Below are 18,927 nucleotides of genomic sequence, written 5' to 3' on the forward strand. Positions count from 1 at the left end.
CCAGAGTGGGAATGTCCGTGTATGTTTGTATTTCTTATGCAGTGACCAATGTTTGAAATAGGGAAGAGTCTTAGTTTTCAGTGTTTATCACTTCACCATACCAAAGCCATTGTTTCTGACCTTTCTTTATTTGATTTATGATTTCAGTTCTCACTGTGTGACATTTTTTAGTGCTCTTATTAAACACAAAGCTAACTTTACTTTATATATGTATATGTAAATATTTCCCACATGCACAAAATATATTTTAATGAAGCATTCTTTAATATTCCCCCATCTAGTCTTGAGTGCCTTAAAACAGACAGATTCATATTCAGAAGTCACACTGAGAATAAACAGATCTTGTATTTGGTTATGGTCATGCTCACCTGCCTATTGCAAGTATTAGAATCACCTGAGGGACTTGTTACAACAAAATTCTGGATCCTATTCCCAGACAGTGGGTTTGAATAATTCCCATTCTAAAAAAAAATGATTCCTTCATTATTTTGCATACACACAGACACAGACAGACAGACAGACAGACACACACACACACACACACGTGCACGCGCACACGCACGTCTTTGATAAAAGTAGGTTCCAATCATCCTCAATTATCTACTTCCCCTTCCTGAGCTATGGACAGTTAATGGTTGCGGGGGCAGAGAGAGTCATATTCTTCAGTGATGTAGATACTTACACATTGCCCCACACCAGGAAATAATTTCCATGTATACGTGTAACCCTAATTGCATGCAGCGAGTCTCTTTCTCTCTCTTTCTCCTCTCTCTCTCACACACACACAGACATGAAAGTAGGTGGGGACTTAGGAATAAAAAAGATATATTTTTAAAGCAAGGATTTAGATACAAGCACAAATAACAATTTCAAAAATTATTTTCCTGCTCCACTGTTTAATCCTAGGTCGGTGCTCCATGCTGTCAGAGCTGAGCATCATCACATTTGATGGAAACAACGCTGCACTGTCTAGCATGGCTTCTTATATCTTAGTAAGAATTCCTGGGGAAATTATAGTTGTTCACATTGAAAAATGTTCCAGGAATCAGGTAGGTCATAATCTATTTTGCAGTCATTTCTTTGTAAATTTGTAGGTGATAAATACTGTAACACTGGAGATTCTCACATGTGGAAGCACTAGGAGACTGCTTCTAATACTGAAACCAAGAAATATTTCATATAAATATATTTGTAGGTTTATAATATCACCTAACTGATCTTTTAAAGGCCAACTAACACATTTGTTTTAAAAGTGTTTCTTTGCTTATACTTTTTTTCAGAATGGAAATTCATTAAAAAAACTAGTGAGCACTTGCAAATTATTGAGCAAATTCATTCTGCTTACTATAAACTATATTTAACTCCATAAAGTTTATTTTTTTTCCAAATTAAGGCTTCTTCTGGAAGAATCTCTGGACTTTGTTTTAAGAAGTTGAATGTAACAACATCTACACATAAAATATTTGTCAACAGAGCAGCAAGAAAGGTAAGGGCACAAAATTAAAAAAAAAATATTCACATAGGATGTGGCAGTCTTAGGGTTTTCTCTAAGATCTGTGACCACTCCCGCTATGTGTATTTGGTTATGTTTACAGACCCACACTTGAGTTTCCTCCAATTGAGTGGGCTTTTAATCCAATTAGGTAGCTGTTGACTTCCCCCAAGTTAAAAGTGCCACTACTACACCAATGTATTATGCTGTGCTGGCCATTGAGGTGGTTATTTGGTCCTGAAGCTGGTGCTGGACCATAGATTCATGTTTTCCCTTGACACCTTCATAGCATTCTCCAAAACTACGAGAGCTAGACTTCAGGGGAAGTGGTTTCAGTTGCAGCTCTATTGCTCCAAATCCTGTGCCCGAAGTGTGCTCTGTCTTCAGCAGGAGGCTCTTACCTTCAAGTCTGGGAGGCCATCAAGGGCTGTGGCAATAGCCTGAATAATTTTGGGAGTCTCTTGGACCACCCTGGCCAACAACTCAAAGGAATGTTTCGCCTCTCTGGCACCATTTCTTGTTATGTAGCCTTTAGCTATACCATAGACTCATGTAGAGATAATCTATGTGTGATTTGTCATTAGGTTGTTGAAGTAATATGATTCCCTCTGATTTTTTTAAAAAACTAGCTAGGCATTATTTATCTTTCCTCTCTCATTGTCTAACCCTTTGGACATGGTTTTCTCATTTAAAGTGTCCTGATTTTCCCCATTTCTCCCTTGATAATACCAGTCTCCTATGGTCCCACCTCTCTTGAGCTTCTTTTCCTTTATCCCCAAGCTTCCTTGTTTAACCCTCCTCCCCCCCTCTCCTTTAAATAACCCCATTGTTACCCATTTCTTCCCCTAGTAACATCTGTCTTCTACTGTTCTTCTCTCCCAGATTCTTTCTTTCCCTTTACATCCCTGGTTTCTTTTCATTATTCTGGTTCCTGCATTTATGTCTGGATACATATTCACTTATAAGGATTTGGTTCTAGGATCCACATATAAGAAATTATACAAAACAATTATTTTCACAAAGAGTAAATTAAACATATCAGTAAGTGTAGTTTCATTGCTTTTGTGGATAAATATTCTTTTCATGGAAAGTTAAAAATGATTTTTAGTATTAGATTTTTCCTCCACTTGTATGACAGTCATTAGCTAAGAGCCATGTTAAACATCTTAAAGCTCTCTCAGAAGACGTGCGACTTTCCACACCTCTTCTTCCAGAGTTAATGTTTGTGTTTCAAGTCAGATAAAGGCAAGAATGTGAGGAAGGGAGGCAAACTGTGGAAAACGTAGTACCAAGAAGGGTAAAGGGAAGAGCACTGAGAGGAGATTGAAGGGCTGGCTTGGAAGTGCTGACCTCACTATCTTTTAATGAATAAGAACTAACTAAAATAGAAAGAAGATATATTTAACTTTATAGTAATAATCTAAAGAACAGCAAAAAGGTATAAAAGGCTTGAAAAGAATCACTTGGTTTTATGGGAAAACCTCTTCCCAAGGTGTTTCTTTAGGATGTAAGATGGAGTTATGAGTTGGATACATCACTCACACCTGAATGGTTCTCTCTAAAGTATAAGAAAAAAACGTGCAAAGATTTTACTTAAAATGACTGGCATATTATATTGCTTTCTGCAAATAATTGCTCTGTTATCATAGTTTCATAGATTTTAGGCTGGAATTAATATTAAAATGAGCATAAAGTAAAGCCTAAAATATGTAAGTATGATACTTTTTGAGATGATATCATTTGAATATTCTTTATTTTGATGATGTTCTTAGATTACAAAGAAGTTAATAGGAAATAATTGCAAATGTAGTCAATTCCATTATTTTGAGCATTTGAGTAGAGGGGCTTACATTTTTTGCCCCAACATGAGCTCACTTCTGGCCATTTGTTGAACTAATAACCAGTTATTTAAAAAAATTTTTTTTGATCATTTACATAATACAAATGCTGGTCTTAACCTCGAGCTATGTGCAGTTGTGTGGGTTTTACATAAATATCTAGTGGCTGAAAAGCAGGAGGTACAGAGATAAAATTATGAGCATATCATGGAAATGCAGAGGAGTCATGACACAATTACAGAGGGTCAAACAGGTCTGTGTGGACTAGGTGACATCTGAAGTCTTAACAAGTCAGTAGAAAGGGGAAAGGGGAAGGGATGATGGCTCAGCTCCAGGTGACAGCAAGAACAGGATAAAAAGATGAGCAATAGGAAGATTGGTGAATATAACAAACAGTTACTGTTACTTATAGTTCAACTTCTATGTCATTGCCGTGACAAAGCACTGTTTTTATTTATTTATTTACTAAATATAATTTTTATTTTTTGAGAATTTCACACGTGAAAATTGTATTTATATTACTTCCACCCATCCAAATCTTCCTCCAAGTACTCCCATGTTCCCCCAACACCTTTACAGTTATTTGTCCTCTTCTTTGACAATTGCAAATATTATTATTATTATTGCAAATATTATTACTGCATATTTCTAGATACATTTATAAATAGACACATATAAAATGTGCTTGGTCCATTTAGGACTGACCAATTTGGATTAGATAACCTCTCAATGAACTGGAGAAAACTGATTCTCCCTCCCTCAGCATCCATTAGTTGCCTGTAGTTCTTCATTTTGAGGTGGGACCCTGTGAACTTTCTCCTATCTACATTGACATGTCAACTGGTTTTGTCATTATGAAGATCTTGTTAGGCTACCATACTGTGGCAATTTCATGGGTGCAGCTTCCCTATTATGTCTAGAATTCATCAACTAGTAGCAGGTTCTTCTATGTCTCTCTCTCTTTCCATCCCCTCTTCCACAATGTTCCCTGAGCCTTAGTCTATATTTATTTATTTAAATTTTAAAAGTTTTTAGTGTTAGATAACTTCATACATGAGTACTGTATTTACATCATTTCTACCCCTCCTGTTCTCATCACCAAACGTCCACATGCCCCCACCCCCAACACTCCTTTAAATAAACATTCTCCTAAGGGTTGTGTTTATATTATTCTAGGTAGATGTGGATTCTATTGTTGTGCCTTTGCCCTTTTCAAGTCAAGAACTATCCATAGAGGATTCTGGTACAATGTATGTGATCACTACTCCTTCTGGGTTAATAATAAAGTGGGCTCACCTTACAGGAATTATCGATGTTCACTTCAGTGCCCAGTTTAACTTGTCTTCCTACACAGAAGGACTTTGTGGTAAGAACTGATCTTAAACTTTCTATTTGTCTTGTTGTGTTTGCCTGCTTACACTATATATATATATATATATTTTTTTTTTTTGGACTCCAACAACCTGCTTTCCCAATTTGAGAGGCAATATTCACGTTTAGTTCTGCATGTGAATACTGCAGAAAGTAAACTCAACAAACACTTACGAGTCAAGAAACAGCATTTCAAATTAGGCATTCCACTGAAATGCATGTTTATTATGGTTCCTGTTATACTTTGTGTTTGTGCTAGCTCATATTTACTGACCATTCAGAAGTTGTTAGCCATATTTTAATTTACTTAATTCTAATCTGCTCTAATAAGTTGGTCTCAGGGTCATCTTAATTTATGTGATAAAAATGTATAATCAGGGTTGTGGGTGAATTTCTCTACACTTCCTTTGGCTCTATACTCCACTGATGAAGAGTAAATTTATCTAACTTTCCTCAAAGGAACTCAAGGCTATAGCATGTCAATAGGTCAGGTAACTTTAAAGAGAAAGAGAGATCATCTTTGTCCTTGAAATCGTGGCTCAAGTTCTGACAGTGGTACCTTAATATTTAATGAATCTTTGTGTCTCAAGTGACTGCTATCAGCTAGCTGGTCTATGTCTGGGATTATTTGTAAGGATTATACCAATCAGAACTCTCTTGTAAGGATTGTGCCAATCAGAACTGTATTTGTGAGGACTGTGCCAATCAGAGCACGCCTGTGAGGGATTATTTAGACACTGGGTATGCAAGTGAGGGATTATGTTGATTGGGTTAACTGAAGTGGGAAGATTCACACTGAAACGGGAAGGCACCATGCCCTTGGCTTGGGTCCTAGACTGAATAAAAAGGAGAAAGGGACTCGCACGTGAGCATTTATCATTCTCCTCTTCCTGATTGTGGATATAATGTGACCAGATGTGTCAAGTTCCTGTTGCCTTGACTTCCCCACAAGATGTATTATACTCTTTTTAAAAAAATATTTTACTTTTTATTTTTTATTTTATGTGTATGAGTATACTGCCTGGATGTGTGTAAGTGCACCCATGTCACAATGTCCAAGGGAGCCAGAACAGGAGGTCAGGTCCCTTGTAACTGGAGTTACAGGTGGTTGTTAGCTGCCATGTGGATGCTGGGAATTGAACCCAGGTCCTCTGTAAGAGCAGCCAGTGTTCTTAACCCATTTCTAGAGTTGTGTCATGAAGTAGGCAATGGAACAGAAATCATTACTGAAAGCAAAAGTTTATAATTTTCAGGCAGAGGTTCCCTTGGAGGATAGAAGACTGGAATTCATTCACTAAATATATGCTGTACTGGGAAATAAATCACTAGATATAAAATTTTATTCTTAAGTTGGAAGACTATAGGAGCAGAAGCAGTCTCCTCTTTTCCAATTTTCTGTGATAGTGCACATATCTTCATTTCTACACCCATGATTTCTTTCATAATCATTTAAGATACAATGTTTTATTAAAAACCAGACATATAATTTTAAAGATCTTATCAGGGCCCAAATCAAAAGATTCCTAAATTTAGCTGCTTAGTGCTTTATTCAGTAAATAATTTATTAATTTAATGTCATGTATTAAGCAGATTAGTTGCACTGCCTATATTTGATTATTTGATGAAAGTGAGCTTTTTTATTTTTATTTTTCTAAATGCCACATGCCTTTTCAAGGAATTTGCAATGATGACCCAGACGATGACCTCAGGATGCAGAATGGCACCATCATTACCAACATGGAAGACATAGAGTTATTTATCAGGAGCTGGGAAGTTGAGAAATCATTGGAAATGACGACGAGAAGACCTGTTAGGAACTGTACTGAGCATGACTGCAGTCGCTGCATTGAGCTACTGAACAGAAGATCTTTCACTCCTTGCCATGACAAAGTAAGTCACAAGAAGTCAAAAAGGGCTGTTGTACTGGACTCATTGAGAGAAAAAACAAACAAAAACCAATAAACTAACATTTTTGCTATGCTGTTCTACTGAGAATACTTTCTCTCTAATCCTATCAGCACATTGTGAAGTTCAGAATCACACTTCATAAATTTATAGAGACAGGAAGGATAATTATCTTTTGTTCCTCTTATGTTTTGTTAGAACTATTGGCTTTTAGGAAAATAAAACTCCTTTTCATGAATAAATTCCTCTGAATGAAAGTGATCAATGGCAATTTGTAAGGAAGCTAAGACAGTGAAGCGTTAATCAATTCCTATGATCCTGACCTCTAATGTGTATATACTTGTAAGCTCAATGGTCATATACCCAATTCAGTTGACCTTTGTACTCTCTTGTTTTCTCAGTTTAATCACTGGGTCGAGAGCAGCCCAGGTCTTTGGGCATAAACATAAACAATTAAAAGGGAATATGACAACATTACCATTGGGCAAAATAACAATAGCAGGTTCTACTTTAGGGCCTATGACCTCCATGGTCATAGGCTTTGACTAGAATTACAGTACCAGATATGAAATTCCCTCTTCTAGAGCAGGCCTCAAATGGCACAAGTGGCACATCTTGCTTGGCAGGTTGGTAATGCAGCACGCAGTATGCAGTGCTGGGTAAGAGAGTTGTCTTTTCTTCCTCAGCAACCTATGTAGCACGTTCAGGCACCATGATAGCCAGCCCCAGGGAGCAAGTTTCTCCGTTTATTTGAGATAGATTTCTCTATGTCCTGCAGACAAAATGTGTGTTGTATGTCTTCAGCAATAGAGTTTTACCAAGCATTATAAATTGTAAAAGCTACATTTTCCTTTAGGAACCTGAGAGATTGACTGAATCAGAGAAGCTTTTGCTTGCCTAGGTAACACATGGTGTGATAACACAGGGTACAGTTTAGTCTGTGATAGCCTTAGCTTTTTTCTTGGGATCTTCCTGAACAACTGACTTAATGTAAGGAAAGCTGAAGTCCACAGATAATGAAGAATTGGGCACTAACAAAAATGTTTATTTTATATCTAATACTCTAAATATACAATCTAATACTCTCTAATACTATAAATATACAATCTAATCTTCATCTGCTATAAAAATAAAATCCAGTTTAACTGGTCATGGTTTTTGTATCATGGTTAGAAATATGATTTTTCCACACTGAATAAAATAACTAGGATAGGGCACGGTCAGAAACAGGTGCAAGAGCAGGCTTCTTCACTTCTAGAGTGAGGCAGATGTGAAGAAGCTGTTCATCTAACAGATTTTCTTGCTTCCCCATGAGCAAGTACAGGTGTAGGGCGTTATAGAAGGAGTTGGATAGGTAAGAAAGGAAATACAGAATTTAACATCTATCCATTCATTCATGCTTACTACATGTTTACTGAATGGATGAGAGAAGAGAAAAATTAAAATAGATGAAATAAGTTAAATTATTCACATTTCAGGTTGCCTCTAGAACAGAGTATAAAACAGTGAGTCTCTAATTACATTAAAACATGCCAAGTTATGTAACTTATATAACTAACATGCAATAGGAATTAAAAAAAATTGAACCATTTACAAACTTATTTACTGTACAGTGTGCTGTAAATTATGGACTGTTTAAGGAGTTTCAACTTTTTTTCTATAGTAGATAAAACTCTTGTTAATTATATGGAAGAGATAATTGCAGCTCACAGCATCATATCAGAAATAGATTTTTGTTAGGCCTGAGATAGTCTGTTATTTTTATCTTTATAAGGAAGAGTAATATAGATTAGCATAGATAATAGTTATGTAAGATTTGTTGTGGGCCTGATTCAGCAGTTAAGAGCACTGGATGCTCTTGATGAGAATCCAGGCTTGATTTCGAGGGCCACATGGTGACTAACAGCCTTCTGTAATTTTAGTTCTAGAAACTCTCTTCTGACTTCTGCAGGTACTGCACGACATGGATGCACTTATGTACATGCAGGCAATACATTCATACACACAAAATAAAGATATTAAATAACAAAAAAGTTTAAAGATAGATTTATTGACAATATTATAAATTCAGAAGTGACATTGAGTGTTGCTGATTTTTGAGAATTTGAGATCTAAAAGAAACTTGAATGGTATTTATTTTGATTGCTTTTGTTCTTAAGTTTGTATGTATATATTTTTGAGTTTTTGTGTATTTCATATATGAGATCTTAATCAAATCCAAACCCCCTTGAGACAAGGCCTCACTATGGAGCCTGGCTAGCCTCGAGCTTACTATGTAGACCAGGCTGGTCTCAAACATGCATCAATACTCCTGCCTTTGCCTCCCAAGAACTGGGGTTACAAGCATGCTCTACCATACCTGGCCATTAATAAGATTCTTCAAATAGTTTTAACTCAGGGTTTTTCAGTAGTTAAAACAACATAACTTATACTAAGGTAAAATATATCCCTAGGTTTCACCAAAGGACTTTTGTGAAAAGATGTGGATTAATTACACCTATTTCTGGAATTATGAATGTGATGCAATTTCTGCATATGTTGCTCTGTGCAACAAGTTTGACATCTGCATTCAGTGGCGAACCCCTGACTACTGCTGTAAGTAAACATTAACACAATAATATTTTCTAATCATTATATAATGTTTCCTTTTTGTATTAACGTTCTTCTTTTCATTTTTAATCACAAAAGAATAAAGTGTATGGAACAAAAAATATGTCACAAATACAAGTTACATCACTAAACTTCAGAAATAAAAGGGACTCTGGAAGCTCTGGTGTGACCATCTCTGGCCCCTCCCTCCCCAGAGGAATCTCTGTTCCTGAGCACTGTTTTTGATTCATCTTGAATGCCTGCAGTTTCCAATTTCACTAGACACCGTCAAATTGTTCCCCACTAAAATCCACTAATTTATACCCTCCCACAAGCTGAGTATTCATTTTTTAACAGCATGACTTTTTTTTTTGTTGTTTTTTTTTTTCTTTTGGTCTTTTTGAGACAGGGTCTCCCTGCAGCCTCAGCTGTCCTGGAACTATGTGGACCAGGCTAGCCTCGAACTCAGAGATCCGCCTGCCTCTGCCTCCCAAATGCTGGGATTAACAAGAATTTTCTAAAACATCATTTAAAGAATGCTCAGCAATGTTTCCTTAGCAGTAAAAGATTAAACTTCAACAGGCAGCATTTTTCTTGTTTATGACTTGGTTTGGGTTGTACATTTAAATTCTGAGTAGAAGCTGTATCTCTTCTTGCTGAAGAGCAGTAGCTTCATAATGGTTGACTATGTATTTATGTGAACCAGACTTAGGCTGCATGTTGGTGATATTTATTTGCTACAAATCAAATGAACATTTCTCACTGCAACACCTAATACTAGTTAGATGTTTGGAAGGTGCCTTCACATTCCAGTGGCTATTTTATTGCTGATGATTACATTAAAAATGGTCTTTGAAGAAACTAAGATGTGCAAAATTTATTTTTGTTAAACAGGCTGACATCTCTTCCTTTTATCAGAATTTAAATAGATTAATTTTGTTATTAGCAAATTTTGTCCTTTATTGTTCAAAGCACTGAGTTGCCCAGAGGGGAAGGAATATCAGTCTTGTGTACGACCGTGTGAAGCAAGAACATGTCTCAATAAATGGTTCTATGGACACTCTTCATGTCTGAATTTAAGAGAAGACTGTGTGTGCAAAAATGGAACCATTCTTCACCGTCCAGATAAAACTCAGTGCATTCCAGAGCAAGAATGTGGTAAGAAGTATAAAACGATTACTTAGAGATCCAGAAATCATACACAGAAAATTATTATTTAGATATTGGAAAGACATGCTAAGGGAAAATGATCAAAGATAACTTAGGTGTTAGAAAGGAAATGAATTTATGACTTGTTTTTTAATATGATCTCAGTTGGAGTTAAAATTAGGATCTTGGTGATGTTATATTTTAATCTTTACTTATGTGTGTATTAATAACTAGGAAAGAAAAGGCAAATTAAGAATTAAAATGTAAGTTACAAATGTAATTTGTAGGATCAGTTTCAGTTATTTCTTATATAGTACTTCACTTTTGCTCCTGTGAGTCTAGGCTGTGTCTCTGTAAGACAGAGAAATTAATGTCACTTATCTTCTACGGTTACTAGAGGACACACAGAGTATTAAAAAGCATTTTTTTTTGGATTTAGTCCCTTGAGAAAACAAACATGCAAGAAACAATAGATAGTATTCTTATCTAAGGGAAAATATTTAAAATTTTTACCTTCATGTTCAAATAATTTTTGCACAATGTCTTGAGAATTTTGAAAACTGTCACATGTATCTTCATTGTGGTTAGAAGAAAAGGAATTTAGCTAATAATTAAAGGGAAGGACAGATAGAAAAGAAATGCAAGGACATGTTCAGAGACATGCTTGTGATTGCCAGTAAAGAAAGTATCTGTGGAAAGCTGTAGAAAGGAGCAGTAGTATTTGTGGCCTATTTACAAACTTTGGTTAAAGAAAATGTAACTTAGTAAGTGGTGAAAGAAAAGAAGAATCTGAGAAAGGATAGATTCATGGCCTGCTATTACACTGAAGAATCATGTCATAGTCTGAAATAACATTCTTGACCTTTCAAAGTATGCACCGATGGTGAAGATCAACCCCGCAGGGCTGGGGAGATTTGGAATGGGGGCATTGATGAATGTGTCCTATACAAATGTTTGGAGAATGGAAGCATCATTCCTATAGAACCTGTCTGTGAAGAAGAGCCCTCACGTATTTGTGAACGAGAAGGTGAAGTTGTCATGGGCATCACTGATAAGCTGACCTGCTGTTCTAAAGAAGTTTGTGGTAGGTATACAAGCTGAAGTCTTATAGGGCATGAATGACACTTGGTCTGAAAAATTAAGTAAGGGAAACAATGAAGTGTTGCCATAAATGGTGGCTCACACTTTTAATCCCAGCACTGGGGAGGCAGAGGCAGGCAGATCTCTATGAGTTCAAGGCCAGCCTGGTCTACATAGTGAATTCCAGGACAGCTGGGGCTACAGGGAGACTCAGTCTCAAAAAGACCAAAAAAAAAAAAAGTCATTTTCTCAAAGCAAGGTATACAAATACACACAAAAGTTTGCCAATAACCATTAATAATATTCAGCAATGTATGACAAAAGACAGGACTTCTGAGTCTATGACTCATGATAAGTGAGGGGGTTCAAGAAAGTCCCAGACAATCCTTAGAGTTGATGATGTCTCATATATGGTCCATGTTTTGGCTTGATGGGCTTCATCACAGTGTTAAAAACATGTTTAGTGAGAGCTGCTTCCCTGTTGCAGGTAGACAGCAAATGATTTTAGTTAAGTTCACTGCCATTGTAATGTTTTATTGCTTATTTCTAGGATGTGACATGACTTTGTGTGAAACCACCATTCCGACATGCACAAGTAGCCAGAAACTGATTGTTGGTTATAGCCCTCTTTCTTGCTGTCCACAGTACAAATGTGGTAAGTTAATTAACTAGGGAAAGTGTGAATGGATCATTGTACACTAAAGTTATTGGACTGGACTTTTTTCCTGTGTCTCCAAGGATACAATTTATTATAAGTGATTGTAGAACTGGCTAATTCCCATCAGTTTTCCCTATGTTAAGATTTTTAATTAGTTACCACTCAATTCAAAGAGAAATAACCATATTATCTCATTTTTAAAAATGTACTTTATTGTCCTAGTCTCACAAAATTTTAAATGCACTTGTGCTTTCTGCAGAATGTGACACATTCAGATGTCCCAATATTTCAACACAAGATTGCAGAGAAGACCAGTTTATGCTTCAAGTGCAACAGGGAGAACCTTGCTGTTTCTACCCTTTCTGTGGTGAGTAGAGATAATTTTCAGAAGGAAGAGAAAGGATATAGGGAAAGTCTCTTATTTGCTGCAAATTTTACTGGACCAATGGCAACCAGTACTTTGTTGTATTATAGGAATTAAGATGAATGAGAACTGTAGAAAACAAAGTAGATTTTAATAACTCTTGATAACTATTACTTGATAACAGTGCTTACCCTGTCAACTAAAGTGTGTATCTGGTCAAACATGATCAAAACAACAAAATCAAGACTTTTCTTTAATGAAGCATGTATCTCACTTTTGTGAAAAAAATTTAGCATGGGCTATCCTGGAAGAGCCAACTAGAATATTATGCACTCTGTTGAAACATTGTCAAAGCCATTCAAAGAATTATCAAATATGGGAGGCATGGAAGAAAAGTGTTTGCTGCATTGTTCAATGACAGATGAGAATAATCAAAGGCAGAGAATGAAGAAATCTCAATAAATAAATCAATGATATTTAGATTTTCATAAGAATGCTATTCTAGAAGTATACATGGCTTATATTTTTTATAAGACTTCCTATTTATCATTGTATCTAGGAAGCATAAAGCATTTATCTTTTCAAAGACTTGATTTATTATTTTTATTTTATGTGTATGTGTGTATTGTCTGCATGTAGGTAAGTGCACCAATGTCATGCAATGCCTGTGGAGGACAGAAGAGGCTGTGGGATCCCCTGGAACTGGAGTTATGGAAAGTTGTTAGCTGGCATGTGGGTGCTAGGATTCGAACCTGGGTCTTCTGTGAGAACAGCCAGTGTTCTTAACCGCTGAGCCATCTCTCTAGCCCATAAAATAGTATCTTTAGGAAATAAAGCATTATGCTTTGTTTTCCCTATATTTTTCATTTATCATGTATTTTATTTTGCATATGATAATTTGAACTAATAATTAGATTTTATAATAATGTGACTTTTTTTTTCTTTCACTTTTAGTCTGCAAACCTTGCACTGAATCTACTCCCGTCTGCACTGATGGGGAATTCCTCACAGTGGACCTTAATACTACACATTTATGCTGTCCTCAGTACTACTGTGGTAAGAATATTTTAAGCATATTTAAAAATATTTAGATGTGTCCATGAAATGTCTCCAAAGAGTTAGATGTTCAAGATGTCCAAAATATCTTTGTGGTAGTGCTACATCAAACCCTTTTCCAGGGCCCTTGATGAGCTGTGCTAGCTCAATTACTGTGGCCGAACCTTCTTACCAGCCATTCACTCTATCTTCATGAGCATATGGCAGTTGGGAGGTAGAAGAGGCAACACTTGGGACCCAGAATTACACCACTGCCTTAGTAATGGCAGTAAACTAAATGGTAGGTACTAAGGAGAGCAAGTCGATGAGGTTCATCTTTACTTATTTGATTTCTTTTCCTAGTTTGTGAGCCAAATCTTTGTCCTATACCACTAATCAACTGTGCAGAAGACATGAATCTTGTGAAAGAAAATGTGTCTGGTCAATGTTGCCCAAATTGGCATTGTGGTAACTAATTTAATATTTTAAAGCTTTGAGATACTAAATAGATGCATTTTGATCCATGTAAACGTGTTCATTTTTGCCTTTTAGAATGTAACTGTGAAAACCTTGTTATACCAACTTGTGAAGTGGTAAGAATTCATCCTTTGATTGATTTATCATATTATTCAAATTGGTATCTTCTCCCTTAATCTGTTTCATTACTGACTCATTCAAAGTAAATTTCCTCAATAAATTATATTAAAATAGGATAAAATAATGATATTGCATAATTATTAACCTTTCTATATTTTACTTAAAATGGTTTAATACATTTTTAAACAGGCAACTTAATCTCATAATCTTGTGTCACTGAAAGCCCAAGTTCTTAAAATGAAACAAAATACTGAAAAAATGTGATTTTAATATTGAACTGTATCTCAAATAACTCTTTAAGAAAGTGTACTTCTAATTCATGCTTTATAGAAGAGGAAGAGGTACAAACATGTGACTCCTTATCTCTTCTTGAATTATCTATTAGTATTGAATTTATAAAAATTTTAGTGACTTAAATTTTAAAGATAACAAGGATGACTAATGATAACTGTTAAAGGAGTGCATTTGACAATACTTTATAGATCTTTTCATCAAATATCTATCTTCATGATATGCTATTATGTTTAAGAAAGACAATGTATCTCTGGTCCCATTTATTAGAGCAATTGTTGCCTTTCACAAAGACATTTCCACTTTCTATTTTTCTTCTCCTTTTTAAAGTGTACTTACATAACTCATTCAAATATTTCAGTACCAAGCTATGTTCTGGGGAATAAATGAGTCTCATTTTCAAGTAACAGATGTCCACTTTTCATGCTACTATTTTATTTTCAATAGGATTAAGTCAACATTTCCTCAACTGATGTTATAAACAGAATGCTAAAGATTTATAATAATTTTTGTATTAGTTACTTTTCTCATTGCTGCAAGAAGCAACTGAAAGAAGGAAAGGTTTGGGATCATCTATTGCCCATGATGGGGTTATTGCCCATGATGTGGGAAGGCTTCAGGAGTATGAGGTGTTGGCAACTTTGTGTCTGCAGTCAGGAAGCAGAGCAAGAATGGTTGTGGGCCACAGGCTTCCTCTCCTTTTGTTTTTAATTTAGTCTGTGACTTCATTTCATGGGATGGTGCAATTCTCTTTAAGGGTAGATCTTCGTTCCTTGGTTAAAGCTCTCTAGAAATACCCTCACAGACAAGCCCAGAGGTCTGTCTTCTAAGCAATTCCGTATCTAATCATGTTGACAAGGAAGGTTAGCCATCACACCTTCAATACAAATTTTCAACTGATTTTGTGTTTGTGCTTTATGCACATCTACATAAGTGTAGGATTGTGGCATCTTATTTTACTCAAGTCCTTATTTAACACTGAATCTTCATAAACTACCCATTTTTAGCTCATTTCATGAATAAGGAAGTTGAGGTCAAAGAGAATAGATGAATGAATGATTAAGGACAGGATTCAAAACAAGGGCTTTGTGTGTGTGTATGTGTGTGTGTGTGTGTGTGTGTGTGTGTTTTCTTGTAATCTTTCTACTTTGCTTAACTCTTTTCATTTCCCTTCTTTTTCATTTCACTATTTGGAGAAACCATAACAGTAAATGTGGGACTCCCTGGTCTCTGGGGCCTTGACTTTCTCAAGTTATATCTTACTTGACTCACTGTAATATCACTGAAAATATCACTTCATAGATGATAAAAGTGAACTACACAGTACCTGGTACAAAGAAAGGGATCATTAAGGATTTATTATATATATTTCTGTGTTATCACAAATAAATTGGTATTCAGAATACTAACCACAAGGTGTAAATCATCATGGGGAATTTTTTTAAGGATGGGCACTACCAACAAAAGTTTATGTAGTCAGGTTAATAAATGATGTAAGAAGTTAGACTACTTCATCCAGAGGCTGTAAGAACACGGGTATATACACAAAGGCACGGCATAACAGATGCATTCTGAGGGAAAAATAGGCTCTCATTTGGAAAAAAGACTAAACCAGAAGAGGAATAATTTCAGATAAAGATCTGACCAAATTGGTGTATTTGAAGAGGGTTTTAAAGACAAGGCTGAGATCTCAGGTTTGATCTATTCATTTCTTTTCAGTTATAGATTCAACCAATACGCATGCAGTTGTGGTGCAGGTCTCTTGAAAAGGCAGCTGAGCTCTGAAAAGCTCAGTTGTGGACCTACTATATTAGAAGAAGAAAAGGGTGCTGAATGGGATGTAAATTATGGAAAAAATGGTTTTTGAGGCAGGAAGATGTGGCTGTGCCTATGTAGGAGAGAATATAAGCAGTAAAATGTCAGAGACCAGAAGATAGACTAAGAATAGTAGAGCCATTCATGAATGAAGACTTTCCATAGAGTAGGGTCTGTTTGTAAGTGAAGGAGTGCAATTCAAAAAGGTAAAATGGAAGACTTTGGCTCTTTGCAACATATTGAACAAAAGTGTGTGTGTATAGGGTGGGGGGGTGTATGAGAGAGAGAATACTGGGTACTTGGCCCACACTCTAATAACCAGCAGAGCATCTCAGATTAGATCTTGGAATTCCAGTCATGTTAGCCTCATTCAGATCTCCTCTGTTAGACTGGAGGATATTTAACATCATTTGTTATTAGTTAAATGTAAATTAGCACTACAATGGGAAACCGTATCATGTACAATTTAAAGAGAGAAGTTATAACATATTGCAAGAATATGGAGAGGTTAGAACCATCATAGACTGCTTAGCAGTGTAAAATGGCGCACATGCTTTCAATAATAGCTTAATAGTTCAATCACAAGGTTAGGCAGAGTTATCATGTGATTCAACAAGTTTCATCTTAGGTATATAGCCATAAGAAAGTAAACAAATGTATACAGAAGCTTGTATTCAACTATCATAATAGTTGAAGAATAGAAACCCTCTGAGATGATTGCTTTTAAGTACTAGTGACTGTAAAGAAGAGTAATGCTTGTGTGGAAGTTAAAAAAAAAAAACTATCTTAGCCTGGCGTGGTGGTGCACGCCTTTAGTCCCAGCACTTGGGAGGCAGAGGCAGGTGGATCTCTGTGAGTTCAAGGCCAGCCTGGTCTACATAGTGAGTTCCAGGTCAGCTGGGGCTACAGGGAGACACTGTCTCAAAAAGACCAAAAAAAAAACAAAAAAAAAACAAAGAGCAAAACAAAACAAAAAAACCAACCCCCCCAAACAACAACAACAACAACAAAACAAACATCAACAACAATAAAAACACTATCTTATTTTATGTAATGTTAAGTATTGGTAGAATAATGAGCATATTTATTCTAGGAATAATTGTATACTTAAGAGAATAAAACTATAAGTAAATATGTGAGTATGGCTTCGAAAGAAAGACAAAGAGGACGAGAAGATTGAAAGCTAAGCTTTCTAGGAAGGGATGAGCACTGCGGCTTTAATTATTTTCAAATGAAAAGTGCTGGTAGGTGACCTACAAGACAGCACTAGCCAGATCCCTCAATTCATCTTTAGGGTAGCTTATGCACTACTAGAATTTGATTTATTATTATTTTTAAAACTCAATTAAGACATTTTATTTCCAATCTTCTTGGAATTGTCTCTAGATTAAAGTCATAAAACAAAAAAAAAATTAACATTTATGAAACTACAATTTATAAGGTACTATAAAAATAATATATTAGGTTACAAGAAAAGTGACTTTTAGATGTAAATTTATTAGTGTAAATTTATTAGAATAATTTCTTCATGTCAAGAATCAAATCATTTATTACCGTGTGATTTGAAAATGAAAGGCACTGTGGGAAAAGTGATTCTTACAAGAATATATTTGAAAATTTAGACCTGGTCCTGGGCTTGCTTAGATTCTAAAGCATTCCCAAGTCTTGAGTCTTAGTCGTGACAACAGTTTACTAATAGCTACAGGTTATGCAGTACTCCTGTTTACCAGCTCTACTCTGCCCACCTGACATATATTGGCCCATGTTTCTCCATCCACATTACTAAGTGGTCAGCAGTATCATGTCTGTTGCGTGAATGAGGAATGTAAAGCAAAGATTGGCTGAGTAATACCTACTGACTCATATAACTAACTAATGAGAGCAAAACAAGATCCCCACACTGAAGTGCTGTTTCTGAGTTAGTGTTAGTCACTGTTCTAAACCCGTAGATCCCGCTCTATCTGTATGCCATAGAAGCCTTGCTGGGACGCAGACCTCAGAATTCAGACACCCTCTAGAGAGCAGGTAGGGCATATTTCCACAAATCAAAGTTTTCAGGGGTACCAAACTTCTTTTACCTCCAAATTGTCCTCTAGCAGCTCAGATTCAAGTGATAGCATTTTAAAGTTAGCACAGTCTAATGTTCATCTGGTTCACCTTCTCTCATTTAATAGATGAGTAAATTAAAGTTTAAAGAGAGTGGATCATATGGGCCGGGGGTCGGGTGGCTCAGTGGTTAAAGGGGTTGCCCCCTGCTTGTGCGGACTAGTTAGGGAACACAGCACTTATATAAATGCTGGGCAGGTGCCCACATGTAATCCCAGCACCCTGGAGACAGAGATAGTAGATCCCCGGAGCAAACTGGCTATCTAGACTAGCTGAGCTGGTGAGCTCTGGGTACAAGTGTGAGACCCTGCCTCAACATTGAAGATGGCAAGTGACTGAGGAAGATGCCCAGCATTCTCTGGTCAACATACATATGCACACACTTATGACATACATGCACTCACACAGGTGAACATGCACACCCCTCCCATAAAGATGTCGAATAATTTATGATCATATTTCTTATTGTGAATTTTTCCTGAACACTAAGTGAACTTCAGCCTATTCACTAAAAATGTTTGTTAAATACCTGCTAAGTGTCTTTATGAGTGTTTAGGAAATTGCTGCATGTTATAATGTCTCATTTTAAAATTGTCATGGTAAATCACATAAAAATAATAATAACAATAATAATAAT

General features: G+C 36.0%; 1 protein-coding gene across 1 annotated transcript in view; it reads left to right on the top strand.

Annotated features, from left to right (window-relative positions):
- The window catches only part of Otogl (otogelin like), a 168,859-nt gene that overhangs the window by 142,378 nt on the left and 7,554 nt on the right, over nt 1–18,927 (top strand). Inside the window, exons 38-52 of the mRNA XM_029555761.1 lie at nt 1–19; nt 907–1,049; nt 1,281–1,304; nt 1,394–1,486; nt 4,507–4,696; nt 6,377–6,591; nt 9,060–9,201; nt 10,168–10,353; nt 11,216–11,428; nt 11,975–12,079; nt 12,342–12,449; nt 13,401–13,502; nt 13,845–13,949; nt 14,034–14,118; nt 16,089–16,209. The exon at nt 1–19 is cut by the window's left edge and continues 159 nt beyond it. Coding sequence (XP_029411621.1) covers nt 1–19; nt 907–1,049; nt 1,281–1,304; nt 1,394–1,486; nt 4,507–4,696; nt 6,377–6,591; nt 9,060–9,201; nt 10,168–10,353; nt 11,216–11,428; nt 11,975–12,079; nt 12,342–12,449; nt 13,401–13,502; nt 13,845–13,949; nt 14,034–14,118; nt 16,089–16,209 — 1,851 coding nt within the window. The remainder of the gene's footprint in view (nt 20–906; nt 1,050–1,280; nt 1,305–1,393; nt 1,487–4,506; nt 4,697–6,376; nt 6,592–9,059; nt 9,202–10,167; nt 10,354–11,215; nt 11,429–11,974; nt 12,080–12,341; nt 12,450–13,400; nt 13,503–13,844; nt 13,950–14,033; nt 14,119–16,088; nt 16,210–18,927) is intronic.

Source organism: Nannospalax galili, unplaced genomic scaffold, assembly GCF_000622305.1.
Source record: "Nannospalax galili isolate Female #2095 unplaced genomic scaffold, S.galili_v1.0 scaffold390, whole genome shotgun sequence".
NCBI lineage: Eukaryota > Metazoa > Chordata > Mammalia > Rodentia > Spalacidae > Nannospalax > Nannospalax galili.